Source organism: Nycticebus coucang, chromosome X, assembly GCF_027406575.1.
Source record: "Nycticebus coucang isolate mNycCou1 chromosome X, mNycCou1.pri, whole genome shotgun sequence".
Taxonomy (NCBI): Eukaryota; Metazoa; Chordata; class Mammalia; order Primates; family Lorisidae; genus Nycticebus; species Nycticebus coucang.
In genome coordinates this window covers 31,502,528-31,518,419 of record NC_069804.1, presented here as the reverse complement: position 1 = coordinate 31,518,419, position 15,892 = coordinate 31,502,528, and the positions used below count along the sequence as shown (strand labels likewise).

At 37.9% G+C, this 15,892-nt stretch overlaps 1 protein-coding gene across 12 annotated transcripts in view; it reads left to right on the top strand.

The window, feature by feature from the left end:
- DMD (dystrophin) overlaps positions 1-13,828 on the top strand; it is a 2,416,375-nt gene extending 2,402,547 nt beyond the window's left edge. For 8 of the 12 annotated variants that reach the window (XM_053581215.1, XM_053581214.1, XM_053581218.1 and 5 more), the window contains one exon: positions 11,349-13,828. In XM_053581215.1, coding sequence (XP_053437190.1) covers positions 11,349-11,446 — 98 coding nt within the window. In that variant the 3' untranslated portion in view covers positions 11,447-13,828. Of the gene's footprint in view, positions 1-5,721; positions 5,754-11,348 lie in introns of all 12 variants that reach the window. The other 4 variants (XM_053581217.1, XM_053581221.1, XM_053581225.1 and 1 more) reach the window with 1 other exon arrangement.
- The last annotated feature ends 2,064 nt before the right edge of the window (positions 13,829-15,892 follow it).

Below are 15,892 nucleotides of genomic sequence, written 5' to 3'. Positions count from 1 at the left end.
CAATTCCACTAACTTTCTACTTATTCATATCCTGGTGGCCTGAGAAAATTAATTCATATTCTTGGGGGGAAAGCTCAATCAAATAAACAAAAAAACATAGTAAGAGAGTAGTTAAAGTGTTGGAAGTTGTGGCCAGTCTTTCTGTAAAGCTGGACCGTGGCATTTTCTCTCGTTTTGCTGCTTCCAGCTAAATTAGGCCTTGTTATAGGCCCTTTTCTCCCCAAATTCAAATGGATTAAGAGTTTCTTCATTATAAAAATAGGCTAATTATCAATGCACTCTACTGTTTTAGGAATAGTTTATTTCTAACTGAAAGCTTTTTTTGTTTGAGTTTGAATGACTGGTGTGGGGGTGGGGATGCAGGTAGGTTTATGGGGAATGTTTTAGCAGTTGGTAGGTATGTTAGACTGATATTGGGAGTATACTCTCCCAAATGGAAGAGCCTTAAAAGGTCATCTTAGTCTCTTTGATGCCCAGAACAGTGACTTTCTACCTGTTTTGATCATTATCCATATAATAGAAACATTCTACGTTGCAAACTGGGGTAAGGATATTAAAAGATTATATTTATGTACACACACACGTATGTATATGCCCATCATATGTACACAGCACTCATAGTCACATATGTAAAGGTCAGAAATAAAAGTTTCATGAAGCAATACCGTCCGTGCTACATATAATGCATGCTCCTTTTCTCATTAATTTATTTAAAAATAAAATGCTGGCTGCAATCCACTAAATTGATCTTCCAAACCAGCAGTTTAAAATGATCATTAACTGATCTCACTTTCCTTGCCCAGGTGACCATCTTTCAAAAAAAACTAAATCTTAAAATTTTACCATGAATGTTTCTACTAAGACCTTGCTAACGTCTTAGAGGACTTTATAGGTTTATTGTAACGCTGCCATACACGTTCCCATTGTTGTGTTATGAAAATGAAGATCACAGTTTTTACAGCTGTTTTGGACAGCTGTTTGAGTAACTCAAAACAGATGTTGGCGCCAGAGGTCAGACATTTAGTGGAAGTGTGCTATAAAATACCACCTCATGGTTTACTTAACCCTGCTAGATAATTGCCCACAGAGGAGAAGCCTTCTTTAAAAAATTATGTTTTTCTCAAACATAAAGTATATATAGATAGGCAAGCTATTGTGTACTTTAAATTTACAACTTTTTTTTTTTTGTTGCCCCTTGCCACAGAGCTTAACCTTAAGGTGTCAGCTAATCTTTATCTTTCATTTTCCTGGAAGCCCAGATAAGTAAAGTGCCTTGTTCCTGGCCATTCAGAAAGTTAAATTAGGCTTCCGATCTTATCTCAATGGCAGTGGCATTGCTAAACTGTATGATGCCCCATAATCATATCATTGTATACAGTTATGATTTAATAAAAAAAAAAAAAGAAATGGAATCTACTTGAAGCAAAAAAAAAAAAAAAGAAGTTGCATTCTTCCCCATTTAGCGATAAACTGATAGCCAACATGCGTCATTGGCATATATTGAACTGTATTCAAAGTATGAATGTGTGCACATTTAGCTTTGTGATTATAACTTTCCTGATTAATATCTAGATATAGTTTTGTTCACAAACAGTTGGAGGGTTTGAGCAGCTCAGTATATATATGTATTTAAACACTGACCATCAGCCAATTTCTATCTAGTTTATTTATCAATCCATAATCTCTTCCTTTGTCTGCAAGTATATGTAGATGGTAAATTCCAGTGTAATAAAAGTCATTATCTATTGTAAGACACTTTCTTAATCTCTACCATTCTACAGGAACACTACATGGGTAGAAAAAACAATTAATATAATTTAAGAATAAATTCTGGCCGAGCGCCCTTAAAACAGTGGTTACAGCACCAGCCACATGCACCAAGGCTGGCGGGTTCGAGTCCGGCCCAGGCCAGCTAAATAACAATGACAACTGCAACAACAAAAAAAAAATAGAGTGTTGTGGCGGGCGCCTGTAGTCCCAGCTACTCGAGAGGCTGAGGCAAGAGAATCACTTAAGCCCAAGAGTTTGAGGTTGCTGTGAGCTGTGACGGCATGGTACTCTACCAAGGGTGACATAGTGAGACTCCATCTCAAAAAAAAAAGAATAAACCCTTAAGTGATTTGGCCATAAGTCTGATCACTTAGTAGTCTAACAAAGATATTTTATAGGTATGTGCACTGATAAAAGAAATGCTTTCCTAGTCAGTGGTAGGGTATTGAACTCTCAAATATGAGGTGTTACTTTATACCTGATTTTAGCCAAAAGGCCGAGAAGCGATGAGGTGCCACTTTATATAGTTCATGAATAATAGGATCTGAGATAAGTTCTCAGTGCAGTAAGACAATCCAGAAAGCAGTTAGCACTACGTGGGTATTTCTGCTGCCTGTACAGTCTCTTGCCTGATGACCTGTGCCACATTATTTTTATCCCCAGCAGCCCATGCCATCCTGTCCCTCTCATACGTGTACCAACCTCACAATAAGCCCGTATACATCTGTCAAACGCCCCTAATTTACCAACCCGACCGCTTTGTAAAACGTGCCAGCTTTAAAAATTCAATTTTGTGGTTCTGTTATGGAAAACAACATAAAGAACAAAGGCAGACGGAAGCATCATATGCCCCCTTTCAGGCACCATTCTGTTTCCTATCTGCTTCTACAAAGGATTCGAGCAATTATCCCTTTATACCAAAGACAAGCAGACTATATACAGCCCGTGGGCCAAACCTGGCCCACTACCTGTTTTTATAAATAACGCGTTTTGAAACACAGCTGCGCCAACTCATTTACATGTTGTCTGTAGTCGCTTTCTTACTACCCAGGGCAGAGTAGTTATAGGAGAGCAAAACAGTTACGACAGAGACTGTGGCTTGCAAAGCCTAAAATATTTACTGTCTTACCCCTTACAGGGAAAATGTCCCAATCCCTTATTTATACTATTATTTCATTGTCCATTCTTACTGTGACACGTATACAGGCACAGGCTTCCATGCTGATCAACTTTCAGCTCAACAAAACTGTGCTTTTGATTTATATCCATGTTCACCAAAGAGCATGCAGCTTTTCAGTATTTAAAGTGTAGACATTTGAATCTTCTTTGACTTGTACTGAAACAGAAATTCTAAAAAGGGACTCATTCTTCCTTAACTTTTTGAAACTGTCAGTGAACTAAGATAAAAGAAGGTAGAGGCCCCCAGAAACAGTAATGCATTGCAATTCTCACTCTGAAATAATGAATTGTAATCATTAATGTCAAGTTCATACTGCCCGAGGAAACTAGACTTCTCTGGGCCTGACCAAGCACTTTATTTAGTCTCAGGACTCCCCTGGCATACTTCCCTTTCCCCTTGATTCATTTCCTGCCAACATACCACATTGCCAGATGGACACCCTAATTGAAAGTCTGAGGAAACTCATTTCCAAGGAATGTATTTATAAAGTTACGCTTTTATCAAGAACTTTGTAAAATATTACAACCAAGTAGCCTCTATTTTATCAGTGTAAAGCTATTCCTAATGCAGTAGAAAAAATTTGTTTTTATTTATTTATTTATTTATTTTTGATGAAAAGAAGAGCTTCCTTTTGTACTGTGTCAGTGAGTATCTTGGGATCCAAGTGATGACAAAGGATTTTGGAAGAGATTAGTGTTAACTAGCTCTGGGAGGTCCATTTTACATAAAATAAGGTTTCTGAAGAAGTACTTGAAACAAAATAGAAATCATTTGTTGCTGCGTATTCGCCAGTGACTGGTTGATACTGAACTCTGGGTATGCTTTGGTGTTGAATTCGTAAAGATGCGCAGCCTTAATCACTCAAGAACCATAATTGCATTCTGAAACTAAATCATAAGAGCTTTCTAGCAGTGCTGTCCTTCCCAGAATTCTGACGTTTTCAAAATAGGCAAAGTTACAAAGTTTTCAAAAAAGACCGAAGTTAACAAACCAGAATAAATTACCAGCCTTTGGTATCCAAGCTCAAGTGTAGCAGTCAAGGTCAAGTTGCTTTTAACTCAGGAGGACTCTAGGCCATGAGCCAGCTGCTACTCACTAATTCACATCAGTGAGCATTTATCAAGTACCAATAGTGTTTAGGTATAATATAAAGTACTGGGGATCAGGGGATGGGTACACACATGTGGGCCCTACCTTCAAAGAACTCATAGTTGTTAGAAGGGAATTAATTCTGCTACCACATGGTATAACTGTGAAATATAAAGGGTTTTTTTTAATAAAAGCAGAAAACTTTCCTAAAGGAATCAAAAGGAAGGGGTAATTCATACTGGGATTTATTCGAGCTGGCAAGGAGGAAATGACAGTCTCCTCCCTTTCCTGTCATCTGGTCTACCACTGGTAACGCTCAGAGCTGAAGAGCCAGTACCCATTTTTCTCTCTTTTCCCTGGCTTGAGGAGCATCATGAGTGCCTGGCCCTTATATGGTCAAGCTACAGTTTTTATATCCGAAGAAATCTCTGACTCAGGAAAATTCAGAATGAAGACTAGAAAGGAAGAAAGGAGGAAGGGCGACAACAGGAGGGCAGAATGGAAGGAAGGGGGGAAAGGAAAAGTCATACTTAGAAAACCTTTAAATGTCTTCTAAAAGTTTTGAACTCTATACTTGAGCTGTGAAAAACTCCTATTGGAATTGTACCCTCAGACTTCCCCATTCCAGACTAATAGTTCCCAAATTGTTTGAGGGAGTTTTAGTGTTCTGAGAGTCCCTGAGCATGGTGGTCAAGGAGGAAGGGGGATCCTGTACAGGACCTCACACAGCTCTGCTTTGATCTGCTCTAAATAACTGCAATTCCATATACGATTATTTTAGGAAGAGTCCCATTGCTACAAACAGTTTGAAAACCAGTATTTTAGCTTGAAGATTCTGGAGATAAAAGGAAATTACATGCCCATGACATGCTTGGTATGGTCAGAGGCTCCTACTTTTCTGTCTAGTATTCTAATTATGAATGCTGTCATAGAATACTTTCTCATCGGAATGCACTTTTCAAAAAATAAAGAAGTGAATACAGATACAGGGTTCTATGAAATAAGGCCAGTGGGTCTCTAGCCATTCACTCTCCAAGGCTCCTGATATTTATTAAATTAACAAGGGAGAAGTTGAAAGCACATTCTCAGATCTAGGTCTGTGGCTTGTCCATTAGTGGAACTTAGTTCTTCCCCTCATCTTTTCTGTTATATCAAATACCCCCCAGTCCTGTCATGGACATGCTCAGCTTCTACTAAGAAATTATCCCAAGAGGATGGAGCCCACCCTGCATGCAGAGTTCTGTCTTGCATTTGGGGTGCAGACTTCTGGCACACAAAGTCAACTACTGTTTGTGTTTCCACGTGCTGATTGTCAAGTGGAGAATGAAGAGATTCTGAGATTTTTGAACATTAAGCTTGAGTTGCCCTTGAAAACAATACCTGATCTGTCAGATTTTGATTCTGTGCCAGTTTTCATTCAGTTTAATACGTGAACTCTATGGATTCTATTAATGACGTCTCCTAGATCATGTTATCTGTTTGCACTGATTTTAAATGTATGTAAAGGTTATTTGACTAGATGTGTCTTTGGGTTTTTTGTTTCTGTTTTCTTTTCAGAAGGGAATAAATGAATTGTCATCTCAACATTTGTTTGGTAAAAGAAGTAAATTGGTATGAAATTGTATATTTATGCATTTTTTTTTCCCTTCCTGATATCTCTGCCTCTTCCTCTATTATTAAAGGAAGAAATACCCCTGGAAAGCCAATGAGAGAGGTTAGTGAGATTCAGGCTCACAGCCATGGCTTCTGTCTGTCTCATCCTGCTTTCTGTGTTTGGCATTTGTGTAAAAAATGTGTGCGTGCACGCGCATGTATGTGTATGACACATTGCGTCACCATTTAAAGATGGTAGTCACCTCTCCACTTGCAGCTCATGAGGAACATTCCTCAAATGTTCATCTTGTCATCACCATGACGACAGGACCCAGGGGTTGAGGGCAGCAGGAGTCTCTTTAAAATGGCACTCCTTTGTCGTCCCCTGCTGGAACCCCACAGTCCATCATCTGTTGCCATTTGCAACACAAACAAAATCTTCAAAATAAATTTAGCCTTCGACATAATTGGTGAATCATAAAGCTTTCTTCTACTTCCAGGACCTTAGCATTTTCTGCCAGCGCCCTTGCTTTCTATTCTTCTGGGATGACTTCATTTTCCTTTTGTTTCAGTTTTCCCTGGTTCCTATACTCTTTCCTTCCCATTTTAGCTAACATTTTTTGAGCACTGACTGTGTGCCAAGCATTGCTGTCAGCAATTGCCATCTTCTTCATTATATAATCTTCACGATAAACCTATGAGGTAGGTGCTCTTATGAACCCTATTTTACAGATAAGGAAACTGAGTCAATGAGAGGGGAAGCAGTGTGCCCAAGGTGACAGCCAGGATTTGGATCCAGGTAGTCTGGTTCTGGACTCTTTTAACTCTTATGCTGCACTGCCACATGATAAAGTGCGATTTCAAAAACATATGTCATCTCAACTTGCCTTTTGGAAGACATTCCTTTTGATTGGGCATTTGAAGGTACATACAACAACAACCAATTAGGTTAAGAAATTGCAGGTTGGAGTCTTGAGGGGTTTTTAAATGCCCGTGTATGGGTTGAAAAGGATAGGGTGCATCAGCACTGAATGTGGTTTGAGGTTTTATCCCTGAAAGGTGAAGGTTCCTCCTATTCTGCCAGGAATATTGTCCTGTCTCTGCCAGGAACATTGAATTAACTAAGTGACTATTAGATGACAGATTTTTGAGTGACAGCCCTGGTGACACAAGATTGTCCTTACCATGAGTTTATTGTTCAGGAAGACAGAAGGAAAACTATCCCATCAGATGGCAATAGTATGTAATGTAAGAGTATGTACTGTTCCAGGAGACAGGTTGGATAAGTAGAGAGTCCTTATGTGAGATAATTCTGGATCCTTAGCAAAAGGATGGACAAAGAGTGGCCACGGATTCATTTAAACGTAAGGAATCATACAGAAAATTCTACCAACGCTGTGTCATACAAGTCCAATGAATTTAATGATCCTTCCATATGTCTATGCCAGTGCTCATTTCTAAGGCTTTGGGTGGTGGGGTCCGGGGAGGGAGTGGTAGGCTGGGAGGAGAAGGAAACCGGAATTAAAGCATTAAATGCTTCTGACAGTTTGCCTGGCTCATGTACTTTGTACTTGACACTTCTTGGGTTCATTCTTATGGTAAGTGCCCCTTAAAATTTATTTTTTAACTTTTTGTGAAAACTTACACCATAATTCTGACCACCCTAAAACTGTCTCACTCATGAAGGAATGTTAGAAAAAGACTGCACATATCATTAAAGTCCTATAGAGTTGGAAGACTTACTGCCCGAGATGTATTATGGTCAGGTAGTTCAAGGTCTATGTACACAGTTCCAGAAGCCAGGGAATCCAAACAATAATGACTTATTTAATGCTATGAAAATACCCCAAATATGCAGTAGATCAGTTTTGGGGTTTTTGTTTTTTTGTTTTTTTGTTTTTTTTTTTTTTTCAGAGATTAAATTACAGAGAAGGGTAAAGATAATCACATTTCACTACAGTATTCTGGCTTTGCCAGTTCAATGCTAACCATTTGTTTGGGAATTGTATTTTTAAAAAATAGAGCGCCAGATTGCTGTTGAGGTCTTGAATCTTTGCCAGAAAGTCTCAATTCCAATCACTGCAGAAAACAACTCCCTCAGGCAGTGGTGGCGTGTGAGACTAAATGTGTTGCAGTTAGCACCAACTTGGAAAAACATACAACTGTCCTAATGTCCGATGCATCATGCCTTTGTGTTCAATAATCCTTGCTTAAGAATGGATTAAATTAAGACTTTCTATCGCCGTATTTTTGTGTCAGCTTGTGCTGGAAGCTGACTGCAAAGGCCTGAATCCTGGCTGCTTTCACTCTTTTGCACTTATAGTATGAGATTGTAATTTGGACTTTAGGAAGATCTGCCAGGTAAAAATAATGACCTCACTAATGTTGTGCCCTACACAAATGGATAATAGAACCAGATATATAAACAATATATTGTTTTATATAAACAATATAAAAATTGTTTATATCCATGTTTTACAGTGTAGTTTTACACCTCCAACAGATTGAAGTATGATTCTTTGGGGCAGTATTTTGTCAGATGTACAACTTTTTTTCAGAATCTAATGAAAGCCTCCATGAAAACAAATTAAAATCATTATTTTGGGGCGGCGCCTGTGGCTCAGTGAGCAGGGCGCCGGCCCCATATGTCGAGGGTGGCGGGTTCAAACCCAGCCCCGGCCAAACTGCAACAATAAAAAAAAAAAAAAATCATTATTTTGGTGGAACAAATATTCATAAATGAAGTAACAAAAGGTATAACATAGATATGGTGAGGTGGCTCTAAAGATTCTTCATTTTATAGCATAAGGATGACTATAGGGTGATTTGTGAAAATTTAAGTTTAAACAGTCCAACATTTTATGGGAGAGTGTGTGGTATATTAAGAATAATGAACCTCTGTTTTCCCTGGCAGATTTTTAAATGGCAGATACCCCTAGAACTTACACTTCTTGAGAGACTCAAGAATTTTCCTTCCAGGTAGTAAATGAACCATTTCAAGGAATAGAAGCACCACTTGGCTATATAAATGCATTTGCTTTTTTTATTATCTGTTGAGCTATAGTTCACATCCCCTCGCACACAGTCTACGAAGGTACTTTTTGATTATCAATAAACTGACAGGAAAAATGAGTTTTTCTCTTTGTTTATATTTTGTAATAGACTTTCTAGCTCCCAGGGAAACTACAATGTATTCAGGTGTGGGTCATGAGAAATAGTTTGAATTGCATTCCAGTATCAGGTTGTAAGGGTCTTGGGTTTTTTTTTTTTTTTTTTTTTTTTTTCTGTTCAAGGATTGGATATTTCCTTTAATTTTGGAAACATTTTTACCTTCTGGAAAGTCTTTTTATTGGGCCCACATTGAGTTTCTTGGAAGTTCTTATTTACTTTTTGAGACAGAGTCTCACTATATCTCCCTCGGTACAGTGCCATGGCATCACAGCTCACAGCAACCTCAAACTCTTGGGCTTAAGCGATTCTGTTGCTTGGGGTTTTTACTGGTTTTGTTAATAGCTGGTTTGGTTAATGGCTGGATTACTGGTAATTTAAAATTTGCAGTTAGTCCATCTATTTTCAATTATGCATGAATAGTTTTGCAGATTTCCCAGGGTTGCTGAGAAGTAAAAAAAAGATAACAGGAGAAGCCCTCCAACCTGGGGGCATCAGTTATATATTTGTATTCTGAGCTGTAAGGACCAGCAAAGATCCCACTGGGTTTTCTTATGATTTTTATGGCATAGAAAACCCATTGTTGATTTCAGTTCTTCACTGAGGGCTGTCAAACTTTTGCCCGCTTTATGAATAGTACATAGGCAAAAGTTTTCATATTTATAGTCTCAACCAAAATCCAAAATGATTTTTTTAAATATAATTAGTTCTTGATGAAGCCACACTGATGAAACGCAAAGAGAATTACAAACTTGGTCACCTTAATATAAATGCCTGAATGGCATTTAACTTTTAATAAGTCTCAAATCGATCTGGCTCCATCACTGTTCAAGTGCCTGCCCATGAATCCTCTTCAGATCTTCTTGTGTTTTTTAAAAAGGACACGTCTCTTGAAATAAATATTAGAAGAGAATACCTGCCTTAATCTATCTTTAATTTTTATTGGGATTTTAACAATTTTTTTCTTTTTTTTTTTTTTTTTGGTTTTTGGCTGGGGCTAGGTTTGAACCCGCCACCTCCGGCATATGGGACCGGCGCCCTACTCCTTGAGCCACAGGCGCCGCCCCGGATTTTAACAATTTTTATGGGAATCTGTAAAGTTGATACCTAGTAAGGTAGTAATAGCCTAGTAAAACATTTCCATTCCAAAGACAGTACTTGAATGGCAGATACCCCTTCAAGAATTTTCCAGTGGCCAAGAAGTAAAATTAGCTGTATAAAAATATGAGACATATCTGAAAGGGCAGGCCACAAACTGTGTCTCAGATTATCTTTTTCCAGATCTGAATTTTGCTACAAAATACCCAAGGACCTTGGGTCTCTCTCTGCTCTTATCCTGGGATATTAATGCTAGTACTTTAGGATACATTATTATTAAGAGGCTATCCTGATAGTTAACCTTTATTTAGGAGGAGATCAAAGATAAAGTCACAGGATACCAACATCCATGCAATGAATGTGGGTAATACTATAATTAGGCTCTAGAGTAATTTGGAATAAAAAGTGGGGTGTTTTTTTCTTTTTAGAGAGAAAGAGTCTGACTTTGTTGCCCTCAGTAGAGTGCTGTGGCATCATAGCTCACAGCAACCTCAAACTCTTAGGCTCAAGCAATCCTCTTGGCTCAACCTCCCAAGTAGCTGGGACTGACTGCAGGTGCCTGCCATAACACCTGGCTGGGTTTTTTGTTGTTGCAATTGTCATTGTTGTTCAGCTAGCCCAGGCTGGGTTCGAACCCACCAGCCTCAGTGTTACGTGGCTGATGCCATAACCACTGTGCTACGGGCACCAAGCCACACTGAGCTGTTTTTAGAGATGGGTCTCCCTCTTGCTCAGGCAATCCATGCACCTCAGCCTCCCAGAGTGCTAAGTTTACAGGCTCAGCACCAGGCTGGCCATGAAAAGTGATTTTTATTCTGAAGCTTCCTAATTCAGATGTTAAAAGTGTACAAAAAGGTTAAATCAAAAGAGTTTGCTTTGTAACCCAAGTAAAAGTAGAAAATAATCACCTCCATCATAGTCTCAGAAGTCAGTCAACAGTTTGAAACAGCCTTAGAAAGGAAAATTTTATGTGGTGGTGATGGTTGGTGGGGGTGGTAGAGCTGGTAGTGATAGTGTTGGTGATGATGGTGGTGGTGGTTTCATAGTAAACAATGTTAAAATAAGACCGTAATCATAGATAGCAAGGTGACAAGAATGTGTCCCATTGTGTAATATTCCTGTTATGATAACAATCTTGGGCTTATCCATGGAATCATTTTAATACATGGTATTTACATTGGGACGATGTATTGTTTGACATTTTTCCGTTTAAACGACACCAGTAGCCTGATCCAACATTAAGCTGATACTAACAACGTGCGATAGCTTCATTAACAAGGCTTTGCTTCATCCTGGAAACTGGTGAGATCAAACTCTGTCCTGTACATCCACAATGCAGCTTCTGTGTTGTCTTCACCCAGAAATGGGGAATGGTCTCTCAAATGGCAGAGAATGAATTATGGCGATGATTGGCACCCTCTGTAAAGTCTTTCTTTCTGTTTGCTTTCAGGACACAATGTAGGAAGCCTTTTCCACATGGCAGATGATTTGGGCAGAGCGATGGAGTCCTTAGTTTCAGTCATGACAGATGAAGGAGGAGCAGACTAAATGTTTTACAACTCCTGATTCCCGCATGGTTTTTATAATATTCATACAACAAAGAGGATTAGACAGTAAGCGTTTACAAGAAATAAAATCTATATTTTTGTGAAGGGTAGTGGTACCATACTGTAGATTTCAGTAGTTTCTAAGTCTGTTATTGTTTTGTTAACAATGGCAGGTTTTACACGTCTATGCAATTGTACAAAAAAAGTTATAAGAAAACTACATGTAAAATCTTGATAGCTAAATAACTTGCCATTTCTTTATATGGAACGCATTTTGGGTTGTTTAAAAATTTCTAACAGTTATAAAGAAAGATTGTAAACTAAAGTGTGCTTTATAAAAAAAAAAGTTGTTTATAAAAACCCCTAAAAACAAACACAGACACACAGACACAAAGTTTGAGGCAGCACATTGTTTTGCATCCTTTTAGCGTGATATCCATATGAGAGTCATAGCTTTTTTTCTTTTATTGCATATTAAAGATAGGACTTTCTCTAACAACCACCACCACCAAATGACTACTTTGCATTGCTCTTTGGGAATTATTGACTGCGTGGGGCTGGCTGTGGGGTTTTATTTTATACATCTATATGTCTATAAATACTATAGGTATATAGATAACTAGATATGAATTTCAGTAGACCTTTTAAATTTCTTCTTCAAATGTTCCTGCCACTTCCTACTGGAAAGAAATCGCTTCTAGTCACCCAGGCTTACCTGCTTGGTCTAGGATGAATTTTCCCTGGAGACCGAAGCCAGGAGGAAACTACCACACTAAAACATTGTCTAGGGCTCCAGGTGTTTCTCCTTTTAAACTTTCCACTGACAACTAAGGTACTGAATTTTCTTTAATGGGAATGAATACACAGAACTTACTATATCAGAGTAATCCGCTGGTAGATTATATTCAGCTTCCTGCTGCTAGCAATGCCATGGGTTAGATTTAATGACGCTTCAGTGGAGAAGGTAATTTTACCTCTCAAGCAGGAGGAGGAGGATGCTAGGGCTAGAGGGCTATGAATTCCCAGCCAATCCCTGTGAGGAAGCAGTCTACTCTTAAAGGAAAGGAGTGGATGAATGCTCATAATGATCTAATTTTACAACTAAATTACTCTGCCTTCTTCTGTCAAAGGAAGTAGGTGGTTTGCTTTTATTATTGTTTCTGTAGATTTCTTTTCCCATTGCAGTGAGTTTTTAAAGGCTGGAAGACGTAATTTAAAATAACCCTTAAGAAAATGTGTAAGATGGTAACCCCATCGCATTGTGATACTGATGACTATCAACCCAGAAGCCCAGGAGCTGTTTCCTTCCTTTGCATTGCTCTACCACACAGGTTGGTAAGTGCGAAGGCAAATCCAGTCAAATGTTCCAAAAGAAAAAGCTACTCCAAACCCTTTGGGGTGGATTAGGCAGGTTAATTACATATGTAAACAAACAAAAATTGTTTGAAAAGAGAAGAAAAACCCAAGAGGAAAAGCTAAGGACTGGTAGGAAAAAGCTTTACTCTTTCATGTCATTTTATTACTATTTTTTTTTAACCTTACAATAGAAGTCACAGGTTATTTTGCAAATCTGTTACCTCTGGCATCAAGTGTAACTTTTGGAGAATAGTTCTGTGCATTATTTTATTAATGATAATTAACATCAAACACAGCTTCTCATGCTATTTCTACCTCACTTTGGTTTTGGGGTGTTCCTGATAGTTGTGCACACCTGATTTCACAGCTTCACTATCTGTCTATTGCGTGACCATCTTTCTCTATTTTCTTTTTCCTTTATAATTTCCAAAAGAAAACCCAAAGCTCTAAGGTAACAAATTACATGCTGATTTGGTTTTAGTCTTACCTTTATGTAACACTGGACCTTGCCTTTACCCAAGGATTTTTTTTTTTTTTAACCAAGATTTAAAACAAGGGGTTGCTTTATATCCTACTAAAGAGGTTTAAGTTTCATTCTAAAATCAGAGGTAAATAGAGTGCATAATTTTGTTTTAATCTTTTAGACGTTAGTTCTGGAGTGAGTCTGTCAAAATATTTGAATAAAAATTGAGAGCTTTATTGCTGTGTTTTAAGCATAATTTGGACATTCTTTCGTGTTCTTTATAACCACCGAGTATTAAACTGTAAATCATAATCAATGTAACTGAAGCATAAACATCACGTGGCATGTTATGTCATTGTTTTCAGGTACTGGGTTCTTACTTGAGTATCATAATATATTGTGTTTTAACACCGACACTGTAACATTTACTAATTATTTTTTTAAACTTCAGTTTTATTGCATTTTCACAACATATCAGACTTCACCAAATATATGCCTTACTATTGTATTATATTACTGCTTTACTGTGTATCTTAATAAAGCACGCAGTTATGTTACAAAAAACTCTTGATTGGACTGTAATACTTTTTAATTTAGTTATTTAAATAGGAAACACATGATTGAAAAATGAAAAATCTCCCACATCAGCCTCCCTGCTCTAGAAGTAAACATTCTTAATTTCTTGTGTATTCTTCCAAAGAAGTATCTTTATTATAAGCAATTAAAATAGATGTTCCTTTTTTCCCCTTTCTGTCACAGATCGCACGCTCTGCATCCACTGATGCACCTTGCTTGACTTACTTAAAAATGGACTCAGGAGCTCGTCCCATATATAAAATGCTTTCTCTCTTCTATACCTGTGTAATATTTCCATATACAAGAAGATTTTTATTAAATGGTTTGTTTAGTAGACTAGTTTATTTTCAGTCTTTTGCTGTGACCAAACATATTGCACATTTTTCATTTTACCATTTCACTTCTGCACAAATATATCTGTGGGATACATTCCCAGACATGAGATTTCTGGATCAAACGGGGTAAGCTTGGGAGATAAATTTTGTGCAATAACAGTAGTCATCATAGTGCTTGCTGTGTGGGAGGGGCATGTTATTAATAAGTATATGAATTAAGGCAATTTACACTTTTTGCTTCAAGAAAATTTCATACTTCTATAATTCTTTTTTTTTTTTTTGAGACAGAGTCAAGTCTCACCATGTCACCCTGGGTAGAGTGCCAAGGCCTCACACTCACAGCAACCTCACACTCTTGGGCTTAAGTGATTTCTCTTGCCTCGGCCTCCCAAAAGTAGCTGGGACTATAGGTGTCCGCCACAATGCCCAGCTATTTTTTGGTTCTGGTTCTCATTTGTTGTTTGGCAGGCCCAGGCTGGATTCAACCCCGCCTGCTCTGGTGTATGTGGCTGGCACCCTAGCCGCTGAGCTACAGGCACCGAGCCCACGTCTATAATTCTTGACAGTATCAGCACTAAGGAGATAAAAGAACTGGTTCTGGGGAAGACACCAACCTTAGTCAAGATTACCACCTAAGGAAAACTGTAAGAACAGTGCAAAGAACCCTCATATACCTTTTACACATATTAACCAACTGTTTACATTTTGCTCCAGTTCCTTTTTTTTTTTTTCAATTTTCTTGATGAAAATGCTTTCTGGAAGCATTGTAAGAATAAGTTGCACACACTATGCCCCTTTACACTTAAATACACAAGTACATTTCCTAGTAACTAGGACATTCCCTTGCATAGCCACAGTACAATGAAAGAAATGTCACATTCTATATAGCTATCATCTACTCCACAGCCCACATGCGAATATTGTCAAGTGTATCTTTTATTGTTATAGGTATTTCCCTGGTCTGAGATCTAATTCATGATCTTGTGACATTTATTTGTCATATCTCTTTAATCTCCTTTGATCTGGAACAGTTTCTTTGCCTTTCTTTCTCTTCAAAGACTGACATTTTAGAGTACAAGCCTACTTTGTAGGATGTGGTTGCCTTTTGGTTCGTGTGATGTGTGCTCATGGTTAGATTCAAGGTATGCATTTTGGCAGGACTACCAGACATGCCAGGATGTCTTCAGCACATCATACCAGGAATCTTATGAGGAAAGTTTATCCCATTCTTGGTGCAGACACTGATTACTTGGTTAAGCTAGTGCGGGCTAGGTTCCTCCACTCAATATATATTTTAAAACATAATTTTTCCTAAACCTTTAGGTTCAACTTACAATTTTTATTTTTATATGTGTGAATGCAGTTTGCATACAGAAGTCACTTTCAGTGAGCAGCCTTATTCAAGTTGAGTAGTCTGAATTTTATTGTTCTAAAATGCATTTATACCTTTTATGTACTTTATTTTCAGGTCTGTATAATGTCTCATAGGAAACATTTTCAAACCACCAAAACCTCCCCAGTACCTAATTCACATGCATCTAAATAAATTAAGCTTATAAATACAGTGAATCTCAAGTTCTCCAAAATTTTCCAGTACCATATACTGTGTGAACTGAGTCCAATTTTCTTATGTGATTCATTTCGAAATTACACATAAAAAATGACACATTTTATGCCAGGTGCAGTGTCTCACGCCTGTAATCCTAGCACTCTGGAA